The sequence below is a fragment of the Taurulus bubalis genome, assembly GCF_910589615.1.
Source record: "Taurulus bubalis genome assembly, chromosome: 18".
NCBI lineage: Eukaryota > Metazoa > Chordata > Actinopteri > Perciformes > Cottidae > Taurulus > Taurulus bubalis.
In genome coordinates this window covers 4639820-4666937 of record NC_136606.1, presented here as the reverse complement: position 1 = coordinate 4666937, position 27118 = coordinate 4639820, and the positions used below count along the sequence as shown (strand labels likewise).

The window sequence follows — 27118 nt, the reverse complement described above, 5'->3', positions numbered from 1 at the left end:
TTGGTCAAGCTTACAGTTGTTCCACGCAGAGACCAATTAGATGCTTCTAGCAGTTTAATTAATGCACCCCATAAGGATTTCTCCTGATTCAACAAACATGCATGCACATATTCTCTCAGCATATCATTTCTTTTGGCTAATGAGCACAGACATGAGCAAGCGCAGCATTCAAAGCGAGCGGCATGTTTTTTCTTTTTCTTTTTGCCAGAACCCGTCTACCTCTTAACTCACCGAGCCGTGAAGCTAATGTTAAAGACGTGACCTAGAGGGATTTTCACAACCCCAAAAAGATTCTTTCAAGACTCATCATCGTCACCGAGGCCCCGGGAGTCTGCGATGCAGCCGGCTTTAGACCGAACCCGGCTTACAGTACGACTGAGTCACCAGAGATATTAATTGACCGTTTGAATCACCGGAGTTCGAGCGAGAGGCAGGAGGAGGAGGAGGAGGAGGAGGAGGAGGAGGAGGAGGAGGAGGAGGAGGAGGAGGAGGAGGAGGAGGAGGAGGAGGAGGAGGAGGAGGAGGAGGAGGAGGAGGAGGAGGAGGAGGAGGAGGAGGAGGAGGAGGAGGAGGAGGAGGAGGAGGAGGAGGAGGAGGAGGAGGAGGAGGAGGAGGAGGAGGGGGATGTTTGACTTAAAAGTTAATGACTAAGAGGTTCCATCTGCTGCACATCAGCCAAGTTTGTTTTTCGGCGGAGTAAAAACACGCACTCTAAACAGGCCCTCCAGCGCCGTGCACTGTAGTAAAGACTCAGCTCGTTGGAGGAATTCATGCGCACACGACTTCATTGAGGAAGTAGAGCTTTTTATTCAAGGATCCCTGAAGTGGTCGCGCTGGTTTTTGCTGGACGCATTTGTTTCTTCTCTTTTTTTTTTTTTTGTTTGTCATAGATTAATATGTGTGATATACTTGCACAAATATATAAACGACACCTTCAGGTACGGTCATGGAAAACCTGGAAAAGTCATGGAATTTTAAAATAGTTGTTACCAGGCCTGGAAAAGTCTCAAAAGTTTTGGAAAAGTCATGTAAATGTGTTATATTCATGTGTTCATGTACGCTGAGTTTGAAATTATGAATATGCTTTTAAAAGAAAGACGCTCAAAATATAAGCAGGCATCCGCTCTCATTCTCATTGATGGTTTAAATACTACATTTTCTCACTTTTTCATGTTTACACCCAGATTTCACAACATGTTTGGTCATGGAAATTTGGTTTAAAGTCATGGAAATCCATTGGTCAAAATGTGTATTAACCCCGTGTTCTATATTACAGGTTTAATGCATCTGCATTCATATGCACTATTCCAAATAGTGTGTATATATATATCTCACAAATAATGCATACAAAAACTAGACTCTTATCTCTTCTCTATATATTTATGAGCTGCCTCAACAATCGTGATCTAGAACTGCAAAAGTATGCAGATGATGCTGTGGTTCAAAAACAGCTGATTTGTCAAGACTCACTCGCTTGCTTGATCAGAGTCTAAATGTTTGTAGGAACGTCTTTTTTAAAATGCATTAAACCACGGTACACCCTCCAATCACTGAGGTTCTCATTAAAGATCACCAGACACCTGTTTACCTGTGTCTCCCTCAGGCATTCTGGATGGAGGCTAAAAAAGTGCTTGTGGTAAATTTGCATCATCGGAATAGTTGTGAATAACTTCACTTGAAAGAGATGTCTGGGAAAGAACAATATATATTTTTTATTTTTCATGAATTGATTACCTTATTCAAGGTTGTTTGATTGATTTTCATTAAATACATTTGAATACAAATGACATTTAGATGATTATCGAGGGGTAAATCACTATTAATATGGCAACATCGTCCCATACCTAGCAGGCAGCCTTTATTTTTAAGTTTACTTCCTGTAATTGGGTCAGATCATGTTCTCGCTGCGATGGCGCCGCACCAGGCTTGTGAAGGCGCCCTGAAAAAAAAAAAGGTTAAACCCATAATTCACAAATTGGTAAATATTCAAATCTGTCTTTCTCTAGACGCAACCAATATATTTGCAGATGCCCCGGTCCTTTCCCGTACGCGTCTTGTTGCGTTGCATGTTGGGGCCTCGGCTGGCACAGCGGCGATGAGACCTTGAGTCCTCGCGCAAACTAATTCTTCAAACTCTTGGCAAAACAAAAACAACATTTAAATCGCTGCAGGGTCCTGGACAAATAAAATGTTCTGACCTTATGAGAATTTTAGATTTTTTTGTCTTCTGTTTTCGCCTGGTTTATGCATTTTAAATGGTTTGGCCCCTGTTCCAGTAGGGCGACTTTGTGTATAATCGCTCAGTAAGTTCTAGTATACCCTCGAGGTATAACATCCTCTGTGTGAGATTGTGCAATAACATTTTGGGCAATCTGCTTTTTTTTTTCTCCTGCAAGAGCCAGAAATGAACTCTATTTATTGACCTTGAATTCCATTTTATGTTCTTCATGACTTGCTTTTCATCTGAAGAAGACATTTTGACTAGCTAGTAAAATATCTGCTTAGCAGGCCACTTTTATGTCACCAAACCGCCTGTTGTGCTTTCCTCGTACATTCTCGTGAACGCGATGTCTCAGGAAGGCCTTGAAGGACTTTCTTCCATTATGGCACAAACGTCCACCTGGACGAACGGATGAGATTTAAGTGGTCAAAAGGTCATTGTGACCTCATGTCCGTCCCACCCTCGTTAACCCGACGTCTCTAAAGGCCCTGAAGGACTTTCTTTCCATTATGGCACCTGGACTTCAGAATGAACTGATCTTTGTGATCTCATAACTGGAGAATCCATGAAGTCCAATGAGACTTTCACACACATGTCTCAGAGGATAGCGTGATGATGGCAAACGGGTCGGTGCAGGCGGTAACCCTGCTTCATTTGTCTCCTCGTCCAGGTCCAGGAGCCTCAGACGGACCGGCAGCTGATCGAGACGTCTCCCGTCCTCCAGAAGCTGACCAGCTTCGAGGACTCCATCGGGACTTTGTTCACACATGTGCGTCTTCTGGCCAGAGCCTTCACCTTGAGGACCGTGGGCTTCAACCACCTCACCCTGTGAGTACGGCCGCTGTGTGTGTGTGTGTGTGTGTGTCGATAATGGAGTTACAGCCAATTAAAATGCAAAGTGAGGCGCACACGGAGAGTTGGCCAGATTTAATTTGCAAGGATGCTGCAGAAGTATCCCCGACTTTGTTTGTTGTTCCCTTCAGAAGGTGATGAGGCATGATGCATTATAATATATAATATGATCGGAGACGCTGGGAGCTTTATCATACGCCGAGCATTTTAAATGTGAAGTCTGTTGTGAATGCGGCGGCCTCCTCCTCCTACATCATCATTATATTTGCCCCCTGCCGCGTACACATCTTCTCGCAGTCACGAAGACCGCCCGTATAATAAAAGCGATCCCTCGAATGTCACGTTCAAAGTACCTCAGTGAAAGACGGGGGCGGGGGGTGGGGGGGGGGGGGGGGGGGCCTCTGTTGCCGGTTTTTCGCGGCTCAGTCCCTAATCCGAGGGCTTCACAGTCGAGGGGGGGAGAGGAAGGCCGGAGGGACTCTGGAGTCCCGGTATCTGTGGTCTGCTTCTACCTGGGAGGCCGTCACCTCAGTGCCTCGTGGGAAATGGGGGTTTTGATTCACTGGGTTGCCCGGGGGCAGAAAAATAAAATAAAATCTCTTTCTCATTCATTGCAGCCCACATCTCTTATTTGACAGATTTCTCTCTCTCACTGTCATGCTTCAGTCCACCTTGTTGACTCCTGGATTCTCACTTCAATTAGTTTTTTTTTTTCAAATCCAGATTGAATTCACACTACATGTTTACTACTGCACTAAACTTGTATTTTAGTTTGGGGGGGGGTGTCGTTTTTCTTTGTTAATTGCAACGTTTCGCTGTGATGCCGCGCCGACATTGGAAATGTTTTTTTTTTCTTTCTTTCCCTTCTCAACCTTGACATTTGTTCAATAGCCAGTAAAGTTAGAAACGGCTGCAGTCGTGTCTTGAAATTGATTGGACGGCCGCGGCTTGTTTGTTACAAACATGTCATCATTGTGTAGCTACGGCGGTGGAATGCAAGTCCGAAAAGATTGCTATTCTCATTAATACGAAAACAGTGTTCCCCCTCCGACTCACTCCAGTTTGAGGTGTTTGAGATTGTGAGTAAGCATCAGACGCGTAACTCCCCTCCGCGCTTTGCAACGCAACACAATGGTGACACAAGCGCTCTGTAATTGCTTGCTTAGATTTCACTACAAGGGTGTCGAGTGTGCACACACACACACACACACACATACCCGTGTACAGCACACTGCTGTGTGTGTGTTCTAATCTAATCCATCACTTAAATGTCAAATCTCTCCCCGCTCACGGTCAGTGAAGTCGATCAGAGGTCCAGAACTCCGTCTCCCGCCGAGCTTTCCTTTGAGGACTTTCCAACTCAAGGTTGCTGTTTTTATTCTGACTCAGCATCACATTCAAACCCTTTTTACTCACCAAAGGTGGGAATTTGAACCTGATGCTTTTCTTTTAATATCCCATTTGTTACCTTTCCTGGATTCAAACCAAATAATTTGAGTCATTCGTGTTCATTAGCTCGTTCGCCGGGCCAAAGTACAGGTTGACCTAAATAGAGCGGACTCGCTTGAACGCTGGAGCTGAGCAACGGCCGACCGCTGAACCAAAAGTAGGTCACCGCAGCGTGGTCAGGAGAACGAGGTCACGTAGCGGGGGGGGGGGAAAGGAAAGGTCAGGCAATAAGGTAGGCAGCAGATTGAGGAGACAGGACCCGGGGTCGGTCCGGGGAGCGACCTATAAGGAGACGGCTTTGGGAGCCAGAAGAGTGTGTTGACCCGGTTTAGAGGCGCTGGAGACCGGAGGCGACCATCAGACTGCAGAAATGGAGAGCCGGGGCCCCCCAGGCGCTGAGCTTCCTATCTCCACTCACAGCGGAAGAGCAGGGTGTTGCAAGGATTGAAGAAAAAAAAAAAAAAGATCCATCACTTTTCAAGTTGGCTATCTGTGAAATGAAAATGTATTTTGCTGTGCAGCTTTGAAGGTGGCTCTTTGAAACATGTGTACATGTGCATACGTGTTGATATAGTTTACCCATAGAATGTAAACGTAGTCGTCCGGAGGTCACCCGTTGGCTTTTTGCAGCCAATGAACAGAAGTAGAGACGTCGTATACGGCTCTGATAGAGACCTGTCAATCACAGTAAGCCCCACCCTAAAGCACACCCCGACTCTAAATGGACCATAATTTAATAAATGAACTTCATGCTGTATTGAAGAAGACTTGCAACTAGAAATTGAGACCATAAACTCATGTTTACCGAGGGAATAAATCAAGAGAGAAGACTTCTATACAACCAGAGGAGTCAGGAGAGAGAATGCAGCTTTAAGAGACTTGTGCATCGGCTTCACTCTGCAGATTAGAAAGTTGAAGAAAGTCAGTGAATTCAACGTTTCTGGTTGTTGCAGTTTGAAAAAGATTCCTCTTTTTTTTTCTACAACAAATACATAAAGAAACGGTAATAATTTGAGCACACAGGAGATTATCTCACATTATCTGCCAACAGTTTTAGGTGGAAAATAATGTTGTATGATGATGATGATGATGATGATGATGATGATGAATTCCCTTTGGGTAGTTGGGTCGTTTCACTTTACAGTATTTAAACAAGAAAGCTTCATGCAGCCTACTCGAATGACAGTTGTGCTAAAACAATGAAAAAATATGTGAAAACATTTCATCTAATTTGCTATCTGAAGAAAGATTTGACTTTAAGATTCGGGAGTCCGTTAAATGGCTCGTCTTTTATAAATGTGCTCCCATCGGTACTGTAACTTTAAAGCCAAAGTCCTCTGCAGAGAAAACACTCAAAGAGACTCGTGAGAATTCATTATATTAAAGTAGCATTTTTAAGTTATATTGATCCGTCGATGTAGCCGTATGTATTTTATTTATTTGTATCTTTCCTGTTGCCTTTTCCCAAAGAACTGCACTGAATGGGGCTGCAGATTACACATTTGAACCTTACACAAGCGTCCACATATGAAACAAGAACGTCGTTTCCCTCAGAACTGAGAGGAGGGAGGGGAATAAAAAAAAAAGGGTCTTAAAAAGATGGAGCGCTCCCCTCTTTTCGGAGCGGGCAGCCCGTCGCCGCCTCCTCAGAGCGACTGTTAAAGGTATTTTAGATCAAAGTCAAAGGCGAATAAAGACCTCGGCGCCACACTTTACTTCAATTTCCCCCACCTTACTGGAGCATTGTGCCTCTGCTGTTGAAGTGAATACGGGATGGCTCTTTGTACCGCTCCACACAGCGACGCATTCCTCTTTGACCCGCTCTACCCTCCCTCCCTCCCTCCCCTCTCCTTGCCTTTCGTCTCTCACTTGTCACTCCACTATTCCCCCTTTTCCGTCGCTCTGCCTCCTTTTAGACATGAAATGAAATCTCACATTCAATCCTCTCGATCTGTTTCTCCCCCCCACCCCCTCCCCCCGCCTCCCAGCTCACATACAGTATGCATGGTATGGATCTTGAGAGCGAGAGAGATGGAAAAAGAAAATCCGCAGCAGCAGACCTGTTGCCACACATGTTCAGTACTGAAGCGCAGCAGGAACAGGGAGTTCTCTCTGCCTCCCACTGGCTCACCCCCCTTCTCCTCATCCTCATCTTCCTCGACCTCCGCCTCCCACCGCTCTCCTGTGTAGCCTCTGCACGGAGAGGCTCTCTGATCGTCCTCGTCCGGTTACTGTCCCCTTCCCTCCTAATGAAGCTCACTGCTGGACCTCAGAGTCTTGTGTCTTTGCCATCTCAAAAACACACTTTCCCTTTTTCCATAACGCACGGTGCGTCCAGCCAGAGGACTCCGCGATCGATCGAGAGTTTTTAAACGATTAACCCGGGGGAGTCGATCGAAAAAACCGAGTGCATTTTGACCGCGACTCCTACTCGAACGTTCTCCGGGTTCCGAAAAAAAATAATGTGTGGTAATCAACACGCCTTTAAAAGTAAATCTAAATAGTTGACAGGTGCTGCCGTCTGGGTCTCCGGCTCAGATCTTCGCGCCTCAGATGCGGCTCACGAAAAGGCCGAGGCGCCAGAAATCGGACAGTAAACTTTGACCTTTATTCCTCTTTGATGTCGGCCTCCTCCTCCTCTCCCTCTTCTACCTCTGCATCTTTCTCTCTCATCTTCTGACTTTCCCCTCCTGCGAGCAGCTCATATATATAGATGGATATGTGTGCTGCTGGTATATATACCTCCCTGCTTGTCGGGAGGTGTATATATACACTCCCCACCCAACGCCTCCTGCCTGCCTGGCACAGCACCAGCCCACATCTGCAATGCTAATCTATAATTCTGTTTAATTAATGGCCTGCCTCTCTGTGATGGGTACAGAGGCAGGAAGCTGATGTACAGTAGCACAGGGCTGCCATTCGCTCTTTTTTCTTTCTTTTTTTTTTTGAGGAATTGTTCGAATGCTGAAAGTTGTTCTGTAGCCCTCTGTGCACGCTTGCTGCTTTTATGGGCTTAGGTTTTTATTTATATTTTTTGACGGGGCCCTACTCTGCAGGTGTAGTTTTTGTTTTCATTTGAATTTCAATCAAAGCTCGGCTTTCTTCTTCTTCTTCTCCTTCTTTCTCCTTCTCCTTCTTCCTCTTCTTCTACAAGTTGTCACACAGCTGTCAGTGCAGCTGTTCCCAGAGGCCGTCCATGAACATCAGCCGACTTCACCGCTTCCCGCTAAAAACAAAGGCTAAAAGCCTGGTAGATTTGAGAAGGGCGCGCTGCCTTTCATGCCACACTGATGAGTGGCTGTATAACCACATAGTAGGGGTGAGCAGGGCAGGCAGGGTGAGCTCCTCATCACACTCCCCCAATATCGCTTTCTCACCAATATGTTTACTTTTTTTCTTGCTCCCTCTTGTCCAGGGGTCACAACCAGAGGATGGAGTTCCTGGGAGACTCCATCATGCAGCTGGTGGCCACAGAGTACCTCTTCATCCACTTTCCCGACCACCACGAAGGACATCTAACAGTAAGAATGGCATCGCTTCAATCACACACACACACACACACACACACACACACACACACACACACTCACATCTACATCTGCATCTTTACACCTGTGTTCTGTGTGAAGCTGCTCAAAAACCTCCGTTCTTCTTGCACCTGGTTACCTGAAATGAAGTCACAGCTGCGCTTTTGTGTTTTTGTGTGGGTGTTTTTTTTTTTTTTTATTGTTTTTCATTCCTTCCTCCCTTCCTTCCTTCCCTCCTTCTCTCCCGTCAAACCTTGAATCTCCAGGTGCCAGCCAGGTATTCACCTCCTTCCTGCCTCACTTGTTTCCACAATATAGCTCTCCTCCCCTCCTCGCCCCGCACTGCGCCTGCATGTTTACTGTACTCCTCCTGATGGGTATTTCCATGAGACCAAATTGCTTGGTGGTTTTCAATAGCACGTCTTTGTCTGCGTTTTTCTTCTTTCTTTTTTTTTTTTTGCCAGGAAAATAAATAAATAAATGAAGTTGCGCACTCGTGTGTGTGTGTGTGAACCCTTCCACGGCTTGTAACACAGGTACAAAGCCGAATGATCGCACTTTGAACATGCAAGTCCATTTTCTTCTGACGCCGTCAGCCGGCATTACAGCTGCCCCTTTTCATTCCAACATCAGCACTTCTCCTCAGAAGACGGAGCACTCGAGGCAAAGGGGGGCGGGGGAGGGGGGCGAACTGGGCTAAAACTGAACGAGAACCTCCGCACCGAGGCGTTTGTTCGCCATTCGCTCTTCCCAGACGGAGGCCCGTGACGTCATTTGTTTAAAAGCTTCCCAGTGAGCCTTTTCGTGAAAGAGACTGAAAGCTGCAGCAACGCTTTATGCCCAGGAGTCAAGATGGGGTACGACTGAAATGGATTTCAAATCGGGGAGAAAAGTGCTCATTCAACTAGTGCGCCTGTGTGTGTTGTGTGTGTCGTTCCAAGGGCACATCGCAGCAAGACAGATCCAGACAAGTCCTATTGCATTCCTTTTGCTCTTTTCCACATCGTTGCCGGCTATATTTGACATGTTTGTGTGTTTTTCTTTTTCCTTTTAGAGACTGTAAATGCACCTCAAGCCAAGTCGTACATGTTGCGATCACAATGCAATATTCAACAGGGGCGACGCGCAAACCTCCCTGAAACATTTACTCCGCACTACTGTTTTCTGTCAGCGATGAATTATTCCATGTGGTTCTAGTTCTTTTTTTGGTGTACCTCCGTTTATTCTCCGTGTAAGAGGCTGCGTGCCGCGTGTCGGGGTACCGTACCTCGGGCACATTTCTGACGGGTAAACACTGCAATACGAAGCTTATTTTGTTTTCTTTCTTTATGTTTTCTTCTGGTCCGCAGCTCCTCCGCAGCTCGCTGGTGAACAACCGCACGCAGGCCAAGGTGGCGGAGGAGTTGGGCATGCAGGAGTTCGCCATCACCAACGACAAGACCAAGCGGCCCGTCGCCCTGCGGACCAAGACGCTGGCCGACCTGCTGGAGTGTATGTTCACGCCGCTTTGAATTCGCTCGCAGAGAGAAAATCTTTGCCGACCCCTTAAGAAAACCCCATAGTCAACCTTTTTATTCATTTTATTTTTTATATCTCGCACATCTCTCCAGAATGTGCAGTTTAAAATGGCAGCATGAAGTAGCATTATTGATTTCTTTGTTCCCCTTTGTGTTGGATGTCAAATCTCTTTCTCTGCTGAAGATGTGCTTAGTATGACTGGAGCAGTTAGTGATGCTTTTGTCTTCCTTTCTTTCTTTCCTATTCCCTCCAGCTACAGCTGCCACGACTAATAACGCTGCTCGTGGCGCTCGACCACCTTGAAATATTTTCGGAGCAGAAATGGGCCATAAAATGAAATATGCTTGAGTAAAATAAATGGGCGGTGAAAGACATTCGGCGGGTGGAGGGAGAAGCGGAGGCGGCGTTGTCCGGTGGTGGTTTTCATCCGCCCTGGATTGGGAAGATTTAGCGTCTCGCTTTCAGGATGTTACACAAATTTCTAGCGAGCAGTTGGTCTGGAAGGTAGAGAGTCTCATAACTAACAGTCGAAACCGGAAGACGTAGCGATGTAGCTTCATCACCCACCGGCCTCGCTCCTCTGTATGCGCTAAGTGGGAATGGAGAAAAAAAAAGGAAATTAATAGCAATAAAAGCAAGACTGAGTGTGCTCCAGGGCAATGGCAGTGAGTAGGCAGCACTCAATGCTCATATTTCAAATCGTATCGTCCGTCATAATGAGTGCTGGACGCTACATGCGTGGTTTAAACGGGGAGCCGTGGCCCGAGCTGCACCGAGGACGTTTCCTATTTTGGCGGAATGAAAAGTATGAAAGGCAAAGCGGTGTTTATTTTTATCACTAATAACAATGACAATGCATTATTGTAATGTGTACTTATAATAACATGCAGGTGCAAGGCCTCCAAGGCCCACACATTCAGGAGGAATGAAATGATTGGACACGGGCAGTTATATTTATTTATTTGTATTTTTTTTATATATATATTATTTATGTATTTATTTATATATATATATATATTTTTATATATATATATATATATATATATATCCAGAGCATTTGAATTATTGATCAACAAATATTACAAAAGCTGTTTCTAAAACACATCACCCACTCTAGGTTTTTTTATTTATTTGAACTCTCTGATATTTATTGTTTTCCGCCTATAAAAATCCAATATTGGTCTGCCGGTAATGGAAGTCTACACAGCTTTCTGATATGAATGCATAATGTCTCCCGATCACCGAGTCCTCAAATATAGAACAGATGATACGTGAATCTTTTGTTAATGCGTGGGTGTGAAAATCAAATAAACCTAATTATAGAGAGAAGGTTTTTTTCATTTCTTTTCCTGAACTTTTAAAACCCCAATGCGATTTTTGGGTGGGGATTGAGACCCACTGCAGTCCTCATTAGGCCAACAAAGAGCGCTAGCAGCAACGAGGACTGTAGTACTGTGTGTGTGTGTGTGTGTATGTGTGTGTGTATGTGTGTGTGTGGAGGGGGCAGACCTTGATGCGCGTGCTTGAAGTGCTTCATATCATTTGCCTTTCAAATGATCTTTTTCAAAGTTGGAGGCCGAGGCAGAGTTGATGACACGGGGAAGACGAGGGAGGGGGTCAGCGGCGGGAAATGAGTGCGCGGCTCTTTGCGCATATGAAGAGTCGTACCCTGCAGCTACGGCGGACCCTCCCTGGCCTCCCGGAATATTACCTATTATTCTTCTTCTCTGGTCCCGCTGTCTTAGTCCCGGAGATGAGTGGACGTGCCGGCAGCCAATAGAGGGGGAAAACAAAGATGACACCCGGCCACCTACTGCTTACATTTCCAATCTTCTCTTTTTTTCCTTTCTTTTCAGTTCACTTTGTCAGCCAGTTACTCTCAATTCAGCCTGACATGCAGTTTTATCTTATATATTGTGTAGATGTTTCTGTGAACTCTGCGTGGCCTTCGCTGTAGCAATTTCCTGTTTGATGGGAAAAAGAGAAGAAGGGAAAAAAAAGGCAGGGAACTCGAGAGCCATCTTTTCCAATTGTTTACATTAACACCAGTGCACCTCGCTGTGGACGGCCGCCGCTGAGCCGCTGGTCTTTGTTGTGGTTTCGTTTACTTTAGGAGCCACTGTTAAGCAGAGCAGAAGAAGAGGCCACGCATCAACTACCATCCTTCATTGCTTCTTTTTGTTTATAATTGCTGTCTTTATTCCCCCCCCGTCTGCAGCTTTCATCGCCGCTCTCTACATTGACAAAGACCTGGAGTACGTGCACACCTTCATGAACGTCTGCTTCTTCCCCCGGCTGAAGGTGAGGCCCCTATTGATAGTCGCTCACCACTCGCGCCCGATCAATGAGCCGCTCAGTCGGGGCCAGCCTTCGGAGAGAAAGAACCGGGGAAGATGATTAGGAGGGAGCTAATGGCTGCGCCCTAATGGCGCCGGCATCGACGCGAGGCCTGAAGTGGTGCTCGGGGCTGTTGAATGGCTCTCGCTGCGGCGCCTTTTGATCTCTATTTTAGTGACCTCTGATGGGGCCGCCTTCTTCTCCGGTAGTGTTCTCAGGCGTTGGATAAATCGAGTAAACTCCACTCAAGACTCCCGTGGCCAGATGTGAGTTACGAAAGGGGGGAAACCATCGGATCGTCCGAATATAGACAGAGCAGTAAGACTGCTATTTCACATGAATAAGGCTGCGGTAAAAGACCCAGACCATCACACAGTGTCCCATAACTGAACGGGCATGCGCAGAAGCGAGTATCCCGCCCAGCGTGGCCCTCTCCCTGTGAAGCTGCTGCAGCGGTCTGATATGCCATGCTAATTGCTGTCTTGGTGCGCCTCTCCAGGGAGAATCCCCGGCTCTGGAAGGAGCTGAGCTTTGCGTCATGGTCGCTGCAAGAGAAGCACCTCATTTCCACTTCCAAGAGAAAAGTTGTGAAACAGCCAGCACGTCTCCTTACATAGCCGTCTGGAGAACCACAGCGCCGCTTCATCCAATTTGGATGGGAATAGAGAAGGCAAAAGCCGGGGACATAAATGCTGCTTTCCTTATGTTCGCTGGTGAAATAAAGTACTTTAAAAAAGTAGCGTGGCTCTTTTAGAAAACAGTCTAATGTCTCTGCTTTAGGATAAAGGAGTGTAGAAGACCACCTCCCCCCCAGAGAGAGGAAAAGTGGGAAGGAGGAAAAAAGGGAAGTAAAGCGGCAAAGATGGACAGCAGGAGATGGAGGGGCAGTAAAGCGAGAGTAGGAGAGCGCGAGCAACAGAAGCAGAAGCACTCTTTGTCGAAAATTAATAGGAGCAGACAGTTCTGGATTCAAAGTCTGCCTTTTTATGACGAGGCGGCCTCCCCGTTAATGGAAGGGCTTTTAGAAGTCCCACTTGGATAAGAGAAATGTATCAGGGCTGCACACCTGGGAGGCTCCCAGACGCTCTTTATATCTGGCCGGGGATTGGCTTTTGTCTTAAGTAGCCTGTGATTTGTACTCACCGCGAAGACACAGATGGAGAGCCAGTCGGGGAGAGAGCAAATAAGTGAGTGCAAAAGTGGTGGTGGGGGGTCATGGCAAAAATGAAATAAAAGCTTGAGCGGACGAGAAAGAAAGATGCGGCAGATTTTTTTATTTTTGTTGTTGTCGTTTCTTGTGTTTCTTTGACTGAAGTTTTGCAAAAGAAGTTGGATGACGTGTGTGTGTGTGTGTGTGTGTGTGTGTGTGTGTGTGTGTGTGTGTGTGTGTGTGTGTGTGTGTGTGTGTGTGTGTGTGTGTGTGTGTGTGTGTGTGTGTGTGTGTGTGTGTTCTGTTTGGTCTCGGTGTCGTAGGAGTTCATCCTGAACCAGGACTGGAACGACCCCAAGTCTCAGCTGCAGCAGTGCTGTTTGACCCTGAGGACAGAGGGCAAGGAGCCCGATATCCCGCTGTACAAGTAAGAGCTCAGAAACACTCAGGCACACCGCGGCTGTTTGGAGCTGCCGCTAAGAACAAAAATCATGTTTTCATCTGCCGACTGACATTTTGAAAGTAACCTTTTTATTTCAAGATCTTGCTGGTGCATGGATCAAGAAGAACTTAATATATGAAGACAATATGGACAATTAGGTGTTTTTTGTTCCCCAACATCTTGAATTTTTAAATGTACTTGAATTTCTGAAACCTTTTATCAACGCCACCATTCATTTCATCCATTTACCCATTCATTCTAGCTAACTATTTAAACTATTCATCCTTTACTTCTAGATAACTATTTCAACTATTCATCCTTTACTTCTAGATAACTATTTCAACTATTCATCCTTTACTTCTAGATAACTATTTCAACTATTCATCCTTTACTTCTAGATAACTATTTTAACTATTTATTATTTTCTTCTAGCTAACTATTTCAACTCTTTATCCTTTACTTCTAGATAACTATTTTAACTATTTATTCTTTTCTTCTAGCTAACTATTTCAACTATTCATCCTTTACTTCTAGATAACTATTTCAACTATTCATCCTTTACTTCTAGATAACTATTTTAACTATTTATTATTTTCTTCTAGCTAACTATTTCAACTCTTTATCCTTTACTTCTAGATAACTATTTTAACTATTTATTCTTTTCTTCTAGCTAACTATTTCAACTATTCATCCTTTACTTCTAGATAACTATTTCAACTATTCATCCTTTACTTCTAGATAACTATTTTAACTATTTATTATTTTCTTCTAGCTAACTATTTCAACTCTTTATCCTTTACTTCTAGATAACTATTTTAACTATTTATTCTTTTCTTCTAGCTAACCATTTCATCCATTTAGCCATCCATTCTAACTCACTATTTCAACTAGTTATCCTTTACTTGTAACTAACTATTTCATCAGTTAATCCATTACTTTAAGGTAGTAATTTGAAAGGTTTCCTTATTCTTTATCTATTTCCACACCTTTAGCTTACTATTTCATCTTTCCATGCACTCAACATGAGGTGTTCAGGTACAAATGACTCAATATGTGGACATAGTAGTTTTACTTTAATTAGAAAACGTATTAAAGTCAGTAGAGAGTTCACAAATGAATATTGTCTGTCTACACATGGTCATATCGCCCAATCCTATACGTTATTGAATTATATATATATATGTTTGCCAGCCACAGGCTTTAAAAACATGATCATAACGTGCATGTGCAGAGTGCACGTGCACATGCTCATGCACGTGTGCGCTGTACATTGAAAAGCTGAAAGCGGAGATGGATTCAGTGGGGCGTCACGCGGCACACAATACGCATTCAGAGAAACGGGCACAGACATCAATTGCAGGACTTTTCTCTCCGCCGGTCCGTGTAAAGGTCTCTGTTGTTGTGATGTATAAACACGCCCCGAAGAGACCCCTTATTTGGCAAAAGGTCAAGGACCAAGTGTCATTTGACAGAAACGCTTTTTGAGGGCTGTCATGAAGCAGTGTGCTTGTCGCCATGGAAACTGACAAACAGTGTTTTCTGTGTGAGGAGAAGAAGGGAAAAAGGATACAAAAAAAATGAGGGTCAGCCGGACGCGCAAGGGCGGTTTGCACACGGAGCAGTTTTTGTGTACCACGAACTCCTCAACCCGACGTTGAATCGTTTCCCTCTTCCTCCCTATTTATTTCGGAGCTCCTCTATTTATTATTCTGTCCGTCCTTGACACTACAATCAGCACTTCCCCTCCGCACGCTGTCGCCCGCAAGAACGGGAACTAGCAAACAAATGGGAGCCCATAGGTGGCGGGAATTTTCAACACACAAGAGCGGACACAAGCGCACAAAAAGATAAATGCGAGGGAACTATCGATGGATTTCAAAGCTTTTTGCCGCAGCCTCGAGTGCAATTTTTTTTTCTCGGTTTGTCCTATTTCGACAAACACATCGGAGCACCCGGTGACTCCTGAGCAACCTCCTCATGAGATGACCTGACCCGGCGGTCGATGCGCCGGAGTCACGGCCGCTTTTTTTTATAGCGGCTGATGGCATCAAGTCTTTAAATGGACTGCATAGTGCCTTTTTACCTTAGCGGACAAAGCACTTTAATTTTCCTCTCCTTCACACACACTCACACATTCGTACATCGAAGGTGGCGGCCCGCTCAAGGACACTTCGACATGCGGACGAGGGATCGAACCGCCAACCTTGTGCTCAAAAGGACGAACCGCTACATCTCCTGAGGCCCAGACGCCCACTGTCAGGCCGACTTCAGGCTCCGTCTCAATCTGAGAAACAGAGGGTGAGACGAGAGTGGGAGTCGGAGAGGAGAAGGAGCGACTAAATGACCGAGGGAAGGCGGGAAAGGACACAAAGAGGGTGGGGGGGAGGAAAGGAGAAAAGGAGTTAATGCACCGAGCCCCTGCTAAAGGTTCCCTGGTGAATGTCTCTGCTTGATGACAGATTTGCACCTCAACCCCAGCACCATCACTTTACTGTACATCGCCTGTGCAGGACACACCAGGGAGCACACACACACACACACACACACACACACACACACTTGTACATTGTGCACAGAGATCGGCCTGCAAGGAGCTGCCATTAGAGCGAGCCGGAGCCCGTGCAGACGCTCTGCGGTGCTTCTTCTCCCTCGCACAATTCGGTCCGTGTGCAGCCTTGAAGTTGACAACTTCCCACCATTTTTATTTTTGACGTTATTTTTGACGTTATTTTAGCGGCGCGGTAATTCCAGGTGACACGCGCTCTCTCTCTCTCTCTCTCTCTCTCTCTCTCTCTCTCTCTCTCTCTCCCCCGTCGAGATCTTGGCTGTTAACGTCGCGCATAATGCCGCGTGCGCTCCTTCGCTTGTGAGCGGGGAAAATGGCCGCTGAATTATTGATAAAGTGTCATAAGTGACCACATTGCATTAAAAATGGATCGCTCTCCTGAAATAAGTAAATTGTCCGTGAATAATTCAGGCGACTCGCAGCTCGGGTATGAGATGTTTATACTAATGTTAACATTTTCAAACATCGCCCAAGTTTTGTCTGCTGTCTTGCCGTCGCGTCCCTGCAGGAATGTAACAAACTTGACAGCTTGATTTATTTATTTATTTATCTATTCCCCGCCTCCCTCCTTAAATGAGGTACATCTGTAAATGAGTCGAGCGTCGGTCCCTCTTTGTTTATCCTTGCAGCGCTCCGAGGCCCCGCGGGCCCCTCAAAGACTATTGTCAATCTTTGATTTCAATTCCTCTCCCGACGTGTCGCTCCTTTAACCAAACAGAGATCTCGGCGTGTGAAGATGATGGGTGTTGGGAGGCTTTAAACGTTGTTTTGTGTGTCCCTCGGATGACTTCTGCACGTGCTCAAAGAGCGCCACTGAACCAGAGCCTCGCTCCTCTCAGCCCCGCCGCTTGAGATGAATTCTATTTGTTCCAATAGAAAACTTATTTTTCTCTCACCTCCCTTTTGTGTGGTTATTTCTCCGAAGGACAATGTCCCCGAGTGTCCTTGTGCCTTTCTCCCCGGGTATTATTATTATTGTTTGCTCAACTCGACCCTCCTCCTCCCTGTCATCCCAATATTTCTGTGTTTGAATTCGCAGGACCCTGCAGACCGTGGGGCCCTCGCACGCCCGCACCTACACCGTGGCCGTGTACTTCAAAGGCGAGCGAATCGGCTGTGGCAAAGGCCCAAGGTGAGTGAGACGGCGGAATATAATGAGACGCCGCTAAATGGGCTCAGGAATAATGGCTGTATTGATGGTGTTTATTATAGCAATTAAGATCTCGTTGGGAGGGACGTTATGCAGAATGAAAACCAATCGATTCGGGATCGATTCACCTCGTAAATTGCGCCGTGGAAATATCACTTCTGTGACCATGTGACACAGTATGCGTGCATGCAGGCTCTACCTGGACTATTGTGTTCACATCAACAGCAGCAGGGCTGCACACCGTTTTTTTTTTTTGTATTTATTTATTTATTTATTGTGTGCGCTCGCACATTCACGCCTTTTGTAAAGCAAAGAAAGTGAATCTCCGCGCCAAGGCCTCTTCCGTGCTGGAGGGGTTGACAATAAAGCTGCAGCTGAGCCTGCGAGAAATGAAACGTAAATCCATCAAACATCTTCCACACCACACACACACACAAACACACACTCCACATGTGGAAATCCCCTCCACGGCCCCCTACTTGAAAGCGCTCCCTCTCGCTCTAAGCTGGCGATAACTTTGTCCCTTCCATAGGATCTTTGACAGCTTACTGTTTTTGTATTTACATGACTTAAGCTGCCAGCCACCTCCGCTGCCGGGCTCTGATCACGCGGCACATAATATATACGGAGGGACGGTGAATTGCCGGCGTAAACAGCGCCCGGCGCCGAGCCGCCAAACGGGCTTACCTTTTTTTGAGACTGTGCTACCTGGGATTGTTCGGCGAAAAGGGCTCTTTCAAAACAAATATAAAGCACTTCTGATAATCCGCTCAATAGTGGGCTCTGTGTGTTTAAAAAAAAAAAAAAAAAAAAAAGGGGACATTTTGAATATGCTAAAGACCTTTTCTCTGTCTCCCCCTCTGTCTCCTTTTTAAAAAAATGTTTCTAATCTAGCATCCAACAGGCGGAAATGGGAGCTGCGATGGATGCGCTCGAAAAATGTGAGTTGTTTGGCAACATACACACACACACACACACACACACACACACACACACATACATATTCACACTTTAAGCCTTTCACACGCTTTGCCTCAGTGTTGAATATTAGCCTTGGCTGTACAGTATGCAAGATGGCTGGCAGAGAGTTGTGGCCTGAGCAGCCGGTTGGCTGCGACATATAGGACATTAGGCTGTTTGAAGTGTTCGCCCAGAGCACAGCCATGGGACGCCGCCAGGGATGGAGAGAAGAGAACCAATAAAAGAAGCGGTGGGGTGGGGGGGGGGGCTGAGCATCCTCGACCGAGAGAGCGCGGGAAGTTTGTGTCGAGGGCCGCGCAAAGTTTGTGTTTTTTTAGGTTTTTGTGCGTGTGTGTGTGTGTGTGTGTGTGTGTGGAGCCCGGTCTACGGGCGTCGTACTCGTAGCTCTCCGGCGCTCCTCTTCAGGTTTGAAGGACTCCCCCGCGTGTGCGCTGCTTCACTCCTTGGCTGTTTTTCATCTCGTCATCAGCCGCCACTTAAGGAAAATAGACAGTGTTTTTTTTTTTTTTTTTGGGGCATTTTTCAAAGTCTCTTTGGCTGCCAAATCCCACAAAAAAAAAATACAATTACAGGCCTCTCGGAAACGCATCCGCGAGACCATTTCCATCTTCTCCCATTCGCCTCAATGCATATGTATGCGGATGCATAACATCATGCATTACACTGTAAAGAGTCGGCTATGTGCTCTAGTGGAACATTTTTTGACCGCGTCATTAATCAAATGTACAATTTGTTCTTTACTCAACTAATTAGCTCGGAGGTGAGGCGCAAATGGCTTTGTTGGAAACGGGCCTGTCGAACTCGCAGGAGGGCGCGGGGGTCAAACTTTGATTTCATTGCGCCCATAAACGAGGCCTCCAGCCGTCTTGTGATTGATACCGTTTGTGCGCCCGAGCCTTTTCTTTCTGTGAAACATTAGCGTTGCGGTAGCATTATTTAAAGCCCCCTCTCCCTCCCTCCTTATCAGGGGGCGTAGTTCAGTGCACACTCTCTCTCTCCTGCGTCGTCCTCCCTCCCTTAATTCCTCCCATTTCCTCTCCCCAGTGTACACCTCTGTCACCATGATTGATAGATGCTCATTGCTAGTAAATGAACATTTCTCCCCTCATAAATTGCTGCTTCGTGTGGCTAGATTAGCGATGCCTTTTTTAAAAGGTCAGTTAATTTAAAAATCATCTCAAGTCTTCCTTCCTTTCGGCGCTAAAATACTTCCAGTTGGAGGGCTTTGTTTGACTTTCTATTTGTCACTCGGTGCACTCTTTTCTCTCCCCGAGGTGAGCCTGACAATTATGCGGCGTTAATTAATTACTTGTGGAAATGACGCAGAGAGGCTGCACACTTTTATAAAGATCACCAGTATCGTGACGTGAGCCTTTTAATAAAATGGGAACAAAGTGTCGATTCGACAGAAGTTCGAGGTCAGTCCTCTGAAGGATCTGAGCGTCCATGATGGCGCTCCAGCTCGGAAATCGGCCTGACGCACCGTTGTCTCTCGTGCGGTTGTGGAGGGCGCCGCTTCATTTGTTGGCATGCTAAGACTAATCAAGGACATTAGCCCCGGTGTCATGTAATTCGTCATTGATTGTCTTGTTGGGCCCTCCCTGCAGCATCGGCTTCACCATTACTCCTCTTGTACAACAGCCCCTTACCTTGTGTTACTCTCGGATCGAAGAAAGCAAAAAAAAAAAAAAACGCCTCCCAGTAACGTGTCGGGCTTCATTTCCATGTTTTATTTAAGGCCTCTTCGGGTATCGGAGCACTTTGAGCAGGATATAACTTTTTGGGGGGTTTCTGCTGCAGAGCTTCTCTTCTTCCCTCTTTCCTGCCAGACAGAAATGCTCCGCCGTCAGTCAGACAGCTCGGGGCTCATTAAATAGAGCGAGGGCCCGGTACTTTTGGCGCGCGCCGCCGTCTGCAGCCGACCCCGGCCGGTGGCTCGGCCGATTCACATTTCATCACTTGACGGCCCACGTTTTGACAGTCTGCTGCCTTGTACCTGCCGAGGCGGAATTAAATGTTAACCGAGCCCCCGGACGGTGAGGAAGATGAGTGCAAACAAATCGAGCCGAGAGCGGCCAGGTAGTGGGGCGGGGTGGGGAGGGGGGGCGAGTGGACGAGCTCCTCGGGCTCCGGGCTCCGTGCAACGCGCACCTTTTGGTTCGAAGGCGGCATCAAATATACATGAGAACGGCTTTAACCATTTGTCATGCGTCCTTCCAGAAAAGTGCTGTCTCTGTTTTTAAAGTCTCCAACACTCTCCCCTTCACATCGTTTTTTTATAGCTTCCTCGCAGCTGCTTGTTTTCTCAAACAATGCAATAGCTGTTGAATAAGAATAAGGAGCGGCGGTCTGGATAGTCGCTGGAAGGGTAGGGGGAGCGGACAACTCCATTTTATTTATTTTTTTTATTTTTTTCTCCCCTCAGCTTTCACTAAACCCCTTAATCTCCGGATAAAACCACTGGGTGGATATAGGCAAAGTAAAGTAGAGTGTGCAGGATCTCCATTGAATACTTGAGCTGGTTGTGTGGCCTTTGGCACGGCGGGGGAAATCCCTTCATCGACACCGCTGTGCTGGCGGGATGCTCGCGAGCTCGAGGTCATGGAGTCGTGTTGTGGGGTCGTCCCGAGCCCATGCGGAATAGTGAAAGGACGCTGCGTGCTCTGGTGGGGGTCGTAGGGGGCTGATCCCTCATTAGAGTCCACCATCCAGCTGCTGCGTGAGCGAGCGAGCGTCCCGGCGCTGCACAGCTGGCCCCTCCCACCCCACCAAGTGCGTTAAGGCCTGAAACCCCGGGTCATCGGGGTGATCCGGGTGCCCAGTTCCTCAGGGATGCGTCTCTCTTTCCAAAGGAAAAGTCTTGTGCCCTATTCCTGGACGCCTGCTCCTCTTGTGCCGCATGTTAAACAATGTAAATGGCCGAAGCATTTTTTTTTTTACGCCCCTCGAGTGCGTTATTCTCAAGTCATCTCCTGGGGGAAAACGCTGGTGATTTCCATAGTTTAACGGCAATATGTAGTTTTCGCTCCATAGGCTCACCAAGTGTTCCCCTGCTCATCGAAAGCGTGCGTGTGTGTGTGTGTGTGTGTGTGTGTGTCAGTGTCAAATTTCCACACTTATTATTTTCTCAGCGCATTCTTTCTCCAGAATGTCTTTTTCTTCTTTTATTTGATCAGTCTCCCTTTTTAATAGGATATCGCCGTTATCTTGCACGAGTTAGCGTTGCCAGAAGAAGAAGAACACCTCCTCCTCTTCACTGTTCACAAGTCAAACACAAACCTGTGAATCGCAGGGTTTCGTTTAGCGTCGGAGGTTTCAGGATTCCGATTACAGGAGCGCCGGTGGTGCTCCGTGACCTTTTTTTAGTCGTTAATCGCTACCCAGCTGAGGAATGCGTTGTTCTTCGGCCCACGCCGAGACCAAACACTATTTAGTCCATAAAGATACCTCGCAGCATCTCGGAGCTCAAGGCGGCACTTATAAATCGCTCGTTTTGTCCGATCCAACAAAAGAAAAGGCGAATTTCCTGCATTTTCTAACTTGATGGGAAAATGTTAAATGGGATTTTCCACAACATTCAGGAAAAGCACGCAAAAGAAAAGGTTCCCTCTGTGCACACAATCCAGATGGATAACGTGTCGCTCCAACATTTGAGAACTATTTGTTTCTCCGGGTTGTGGATCCACAAAAGCACAAGATCCACACCGGATAGACAGAATATTTGGCTCTAAGCCCCCCGAAGGCGCCGAATTATCAGCTGTGAGTACACAGTCTGGACAACGGTAATAATTAAATGTTCCTCATTTATCAGAGGATAACATGCACTATCTGCAGTATTTGGATGGTGACACGTTTTTCTGTTGTTTCGACTTCTAAAGGAAACAATGTGTTGGATTCTAAAAGAAACAATGTGTTGGATTCTAAAGGAAACAATGTGTTGGATTCTAAAAGAAACAATGTGTTGGATTCTAAAAGAAACAATGTGTTGGATTCTAAAAGAAACAATGTGTTGGATTCTAAAGGAAACAATGTGTTGGATTCTAAAAGAAACAATGTGTTGGATTCTAAAAGAAACAATGTGTTGGATTCTAAAAGAAACAATGTGTTGGATTCTAAAAGAAACAATGTGTTGGATTCTAAAAGAAACAATGTGTTGGATTCTAAAGGAAACAATGTGTTGGATTCTAAAAGAAACAATGTGTTGGATTCTAAAGGAAACAATGTGTTGGATTCTAAAAGAAACAATGTGTTGGATTCTAAAAGAAACAATGTGTTGGATTCTAAAAGAAACAATGTGTTGGATTCTAAAAGAAACAATGTGTTGGATTCTAAAGGAAACAATGTGTTGGATTCTAAAAGAAACAATGTGTTGGATTCTAAAGGAAACAATGTGTTGGATTCTAAAGGAAACAATGTGTTGGATTCTAAAGGAAACAATGTGTTGGATTCTAAAGGAAACAATGTGTTGGATTCTAAAGGAAACAATGTGTTGGATTCTAAAGGAAACAATGTGTTGGATTCTAAAGGAAACAATGTGTTGGATTCTAAAGGAAACAATGTGTTGGATTCTAAAGGAAACAATGTGTTGGATTCTAAAGGAAACAATGTGTTGGATTCTAAAGGAAACAATGTGTTGGATTCTAAAAGAAACAATGTGTTGGATTCTAAAAGAAACAATGTGTTGGATTCTAAAAGAAACAATGTGTTGGATTCTAAAGGAAACAATGTGTTGGATTCTAAAAGAAACAATGTGTTGGATTCTAAAGGAAACAATGTGTTGGATTCTAAAGGAAACAATGTGTTGGATTCTAAAGGAAACAATGTGTTGGATTCTAAAGGAAACAATGTGTTGGATTCTAAAGGAAACAATGTGTTGGATTCTAAAGGAAACAATGTGTTGGATTCTAAAGGAAACAATGTGTTGGATTCTAAAGGAAACAATGTGTTGGATTCTAAAGGAAACAATGTGTTGGATTCTAAAGGAAACAATGTGTTGGATTCTAAAGGAAACAATGTGTTGGATTCTAAAAGAAACAATGTGTTGGATTCTAAAGGAAACAATGTGTTTGTTAGATTCTAAAGGAAACAATGTGTTGGATTCTAAAGGAAACAATGTGTTGGATTCTAAAGGAAACAATGTGTTTGTTAGATTCTAAAGGAAACAATGTGTTGGATTCTAAAGGAAACAATGTGTTTGTTAGATTCTAAAGGAAACAATGTGTTTGATTCTAAAGGAAACAATGTGTTGGATTCTAAAGGAAACAATGTGTTTGATTCTAAAGGAAACAATGTGTTGGATTCTAAAGGAAACAATGTGTTAGATTCTAAAGGAAACAATATGTGAGGCTCGGCTTTCGGGGTGTTTGAGGATCCACACAGAACAAACTGGAAGTTGTTTTTATTAACGTTCCTTCCGAGGTTAGTGGAGGAGTTATTGTGTTTTTACTCTCTTCAGACGGGACTCGAGTCTCTTAAGTCTCCACCAGCTGCTGAAGCTTCAGTGGGAACGTACCAGTGACTTAGGCAGAGACAATATAATGTGTCTCTGTGTAATATACAACTTTTAGATATTGTTTTTATGATTATTTAATATTATTCAGGCACAGGTCCTCTACTCTCCATCACAAGCTGACTTTAAAACTTCCACGGGGGACAAAGTATTGAGCAGACTGGTTTATTATTTTGTCGAGGTTTGCATGGTCATGGTCAGCGACCGGAAAAACTGCACAGTCTCAGCGAGTTGGACTCAAACCACCGGGGCCTCTTGCGATGCGTGCCGCTTTTTAAATTGAAGTGTGCAGTGGAGAAAAAAAAAGCCAGTGATGTAAACACTTAATGGAAAATTACCTGAGCTCTAAATAACAAAGTGACAAAAACAGCGCTGCCCGCTGGGTCGAATCCTGCTGCCGTGGCGGGGAGCCAGAGCCGGTCGCCTCCTTCCAGGTGCCTCCAAACGGGATGAGTTTAAATGCATCGCTCACACTGGAGGATTAAATTCAGCTTTTATTGGTTATCCGGCTTCTCTCCGTCTGATATAATCGCAAATTATAGAGCAGAAGAAGACTTTTGGAGATGTCGTTGTCTTCTCTCGGAACTTGTTACGGGCACGTTTTAACTTTTTCCTTTTGTTTATTTATATATCGCGCAGGATAAACGATTAACGGATCAACTGAAGAACTTATCAGAAGATTAATTAGTCATTAGAATAATTGTCAGAGAGAGAGAGAAAAACACTAATTTGATTCATTCATTTTCTAAATTAATTAGCAGCAGTTTGGATAAAAGAACAATTGTTTGTGTCGTTTTTTGGGGTTTTTTTTGTAAGAATGCAAAACGCTCTGATTCCAGTTGCTCAAATGTGTATTTTGATGGTTTTTCTAGGTCGACACATTGACGCTTGTAAACTCTAGACCTCTTTGTTTTTGACTCGTTTGCGTTTTAATGGGAACGTTTCACTACTTCCTGTCATATTTTTTTTTTTTTCCTAGCTCATGTAAGGTTGACATTCTGGAGAAGCAGCTTCACATGCAGTACCAACAATGACCACCAGGGCCGGCTTATAAGAAGGCGTTGTGGGGGATTCAGTCAAAAATAGCAAATGTCTTCAAAAGAGGTGCCATTCCTAAACCTCACTGAATCCACACAGACACCTTCTGTGTTTTGGTCCAAAACTTGAGTTTCTGTGACGCCGGCCAAGTTGGCATTCAGCAGAAAAACCCAAAACGGAGACTTCAGAACATCCCACCTCCTCTTTTGGAAACTAACGACCGATGTCGCATTCATTCTCTCTTCCAACAAGTCTTCAACAAGTCGGAGCATTTGTCAGCCGTGAATGAGCGCTGCCAATCGTCCGTTTTCTATTTCGAGCTTTCAAAGCAGCGTGAGACCAAAAAAAAAAAAAAAAAAGCGCGTGTTGATCGTCTGCTGTCCGACTGCAGGGGAAGCGAGTTCCTCCGCCTCCTATACGTTAACATCCCGTCCGCTTGTGTCCGGCTTTGTTTTTCTTTCCCCCTGCGGATCTCGTAATCATGTCATGGGATCTCTCGCCGTCGTCGCGCCGAAACCAAACAAGGCTCGTCTGGTTCCTCGCGGCTTCATCTTTATTAATGCGGTCGCAACACGAGGGCGACGTTTGGCGTGTGACCTGGGCGACAGCGTGAAAACTACAGTCTGTGCAGTTTGAGCCCTAGTTGGAGACTGACCTTGTCTCTTCACCCCCTTCCTCCCCCTCTCTCTCTTTATCTGTTCTCCTTGGTCGACTCCTCTGTTTCCCCCCCGCTCTGCCTCTCTCTCCCTGTACCAGATAACTTCCCGCAGATGGCTCATCAGAAGCGCTTCATCGAGCGGAAATACAGACAGGAGCTAAAGGAGATGAGACGAGAGCGGGAGCGGCAGGAGAAGGAGACCGACGAGCCGGAGGAATCCAGGAAGTGACAGCGCCTTTTTTTTTTTTTTTTTTTTTTTTTTTTTTGGGATGGAGGGGCGGCCCAATCACGAGCCACATCAAGGAGCCCCGCCCCCCTCCCCCGACTGCACATGTGGCAGCCGTCCATGCGAGAGTCGGTCCAATACAGACGTGATAGTTTAGCGCTGATGACTGACTCCCCAAAGTTGTAGCTAAACATGGACGGGCCACAGGTGAGGGTTAGTCCAGACGAGATTTAGGGTGAAATTTGTTTGGTGTGACAGAAAGCAAAACGGAACTAGGAATGAAGCGAGAGGCCGTCATGTTTTTATGCCGTTTAGTACTGTAGCGCTTGTCAAAGGTGGCCTTATGTTGTCTTATGTTTATGTTTGTTGCCTGATCTTTAAATACGGAGTTGTCTTTTTAAAATCCAAAACCACAGCAGGAGTTCACAACGATTACGCACACATGATACAAATAAATAAATAAAAGACATGTTTTTAAACAAAATGCTAAATGAAGGAACCATCCAATCTAATATTGTAAATAAAGTTTCACATCAACAGTCGGGAAAATGCGTTTGTCTTTTTGGGGGAGAATTCATTGTAATCTGCTAAAAGGCCTAATCTAGAAGTAGAAGAAAAAGGGTTGAGTCAATTATATTCAATTGCTATAATGTCACCATCTGTCTCACATCTGCCACTCATCCTCTAATAATCAAAATGAGATTTTCTTCATTTTTTTTTTTTTTTAAACCTCTCTCCAAATCCGATTGGCTGTCTGACAGATCTTAATTATAGATTGTCTAATTAACAATTTCCTCAGCTCGGTAGCCTCTGGATCCAGCTATTTAACAACGGCCGTCGTATGAATTACTATCCGACGCGTGGAGTGGAGTCTTTTGTGCTGAGATTTATTGTAGATTCATAAATACCTGTGAGGAATGGCACGGCTCTGGCTCGCCCGCCTGTGGCTGCGCTCACATTCCAGATATATAAAAGTAAAATCATCCTTCACGAGCAGAAGAGTAGAGGAAGAGGAGTCCAAGCGCACAGCAAACCTGTCAAGTTATCGCCCCCTTCTGTGTAAATGTTCTCTCTTTTTGGGGAAGAACACCTCACAAAGAAGATTTTTAAAGATATTTAATTGTGTCATATAAATATTCAGTACAAAATATCACGTTTTACAAAGCAGATTGATGGGCGGCCGATGATGCGGGGCCCCGTTACACTACCACAACCTCTCGGGGGTTGTTTCTATACGTCGACAAAACGCCACTGCTCAATCACATTGCCACCAACATAATATACCGTAGTAGTAGTAGTAGTAGTAGTGGCGGACCGCGTCTACACATCAACAACCACAGGTCTACTGTATCTGGAGAAAAGAGGACATCGGCGTCGCCATCGAGAAGAATGAAAGAAAGAAAAATGGCGCCGCCTGCTTCCGTCTTCCTGGTGGAAGACGAGACGGTGAAGCGGTGCGGACCGGAGGAGGAAGTTCTTCTCGGTGAGTTCCCG

At 45.4% G+C, this 27118-nt stretch overlaps 1 protein-coding gene across 1 annotated transcript in view; it reads left to right on the top strand.

Annotated features, from left to right (window-relative positions):
- Positions 1-25637, top strand: part of drosha (drosha ribonuclease III) — a gene marked incomplete at its 5' end in the record, with an annotated part of 88610 nt that extends 62973 nt beyond the window's left edge. Inside the window, 9 exon segments of the mRNA XM_079234091.1 lie at positions 2858-2884; positions 2886-3049; positions 7938-8043; positions 9399-9540; positions 11786-11868; positions 13378-13481; positions 17102-17194; positions 18107-18153; positions 25497-25637. Coding sequence (XP_079090217.1) covers positions 2858-2884; positions 2886-3049; positions 7938-8043; positions 9399-9540; positions 11786-11868; positions 13378-13481; positions 17102-17194; positions 18107-18153; positions 25497-25627 — 897 coding nt within the window. The 3' untranslated portion in view covers positions 25628-25637.
- Positions 25638-27118: the final 1481 nt, after the last annotated feature.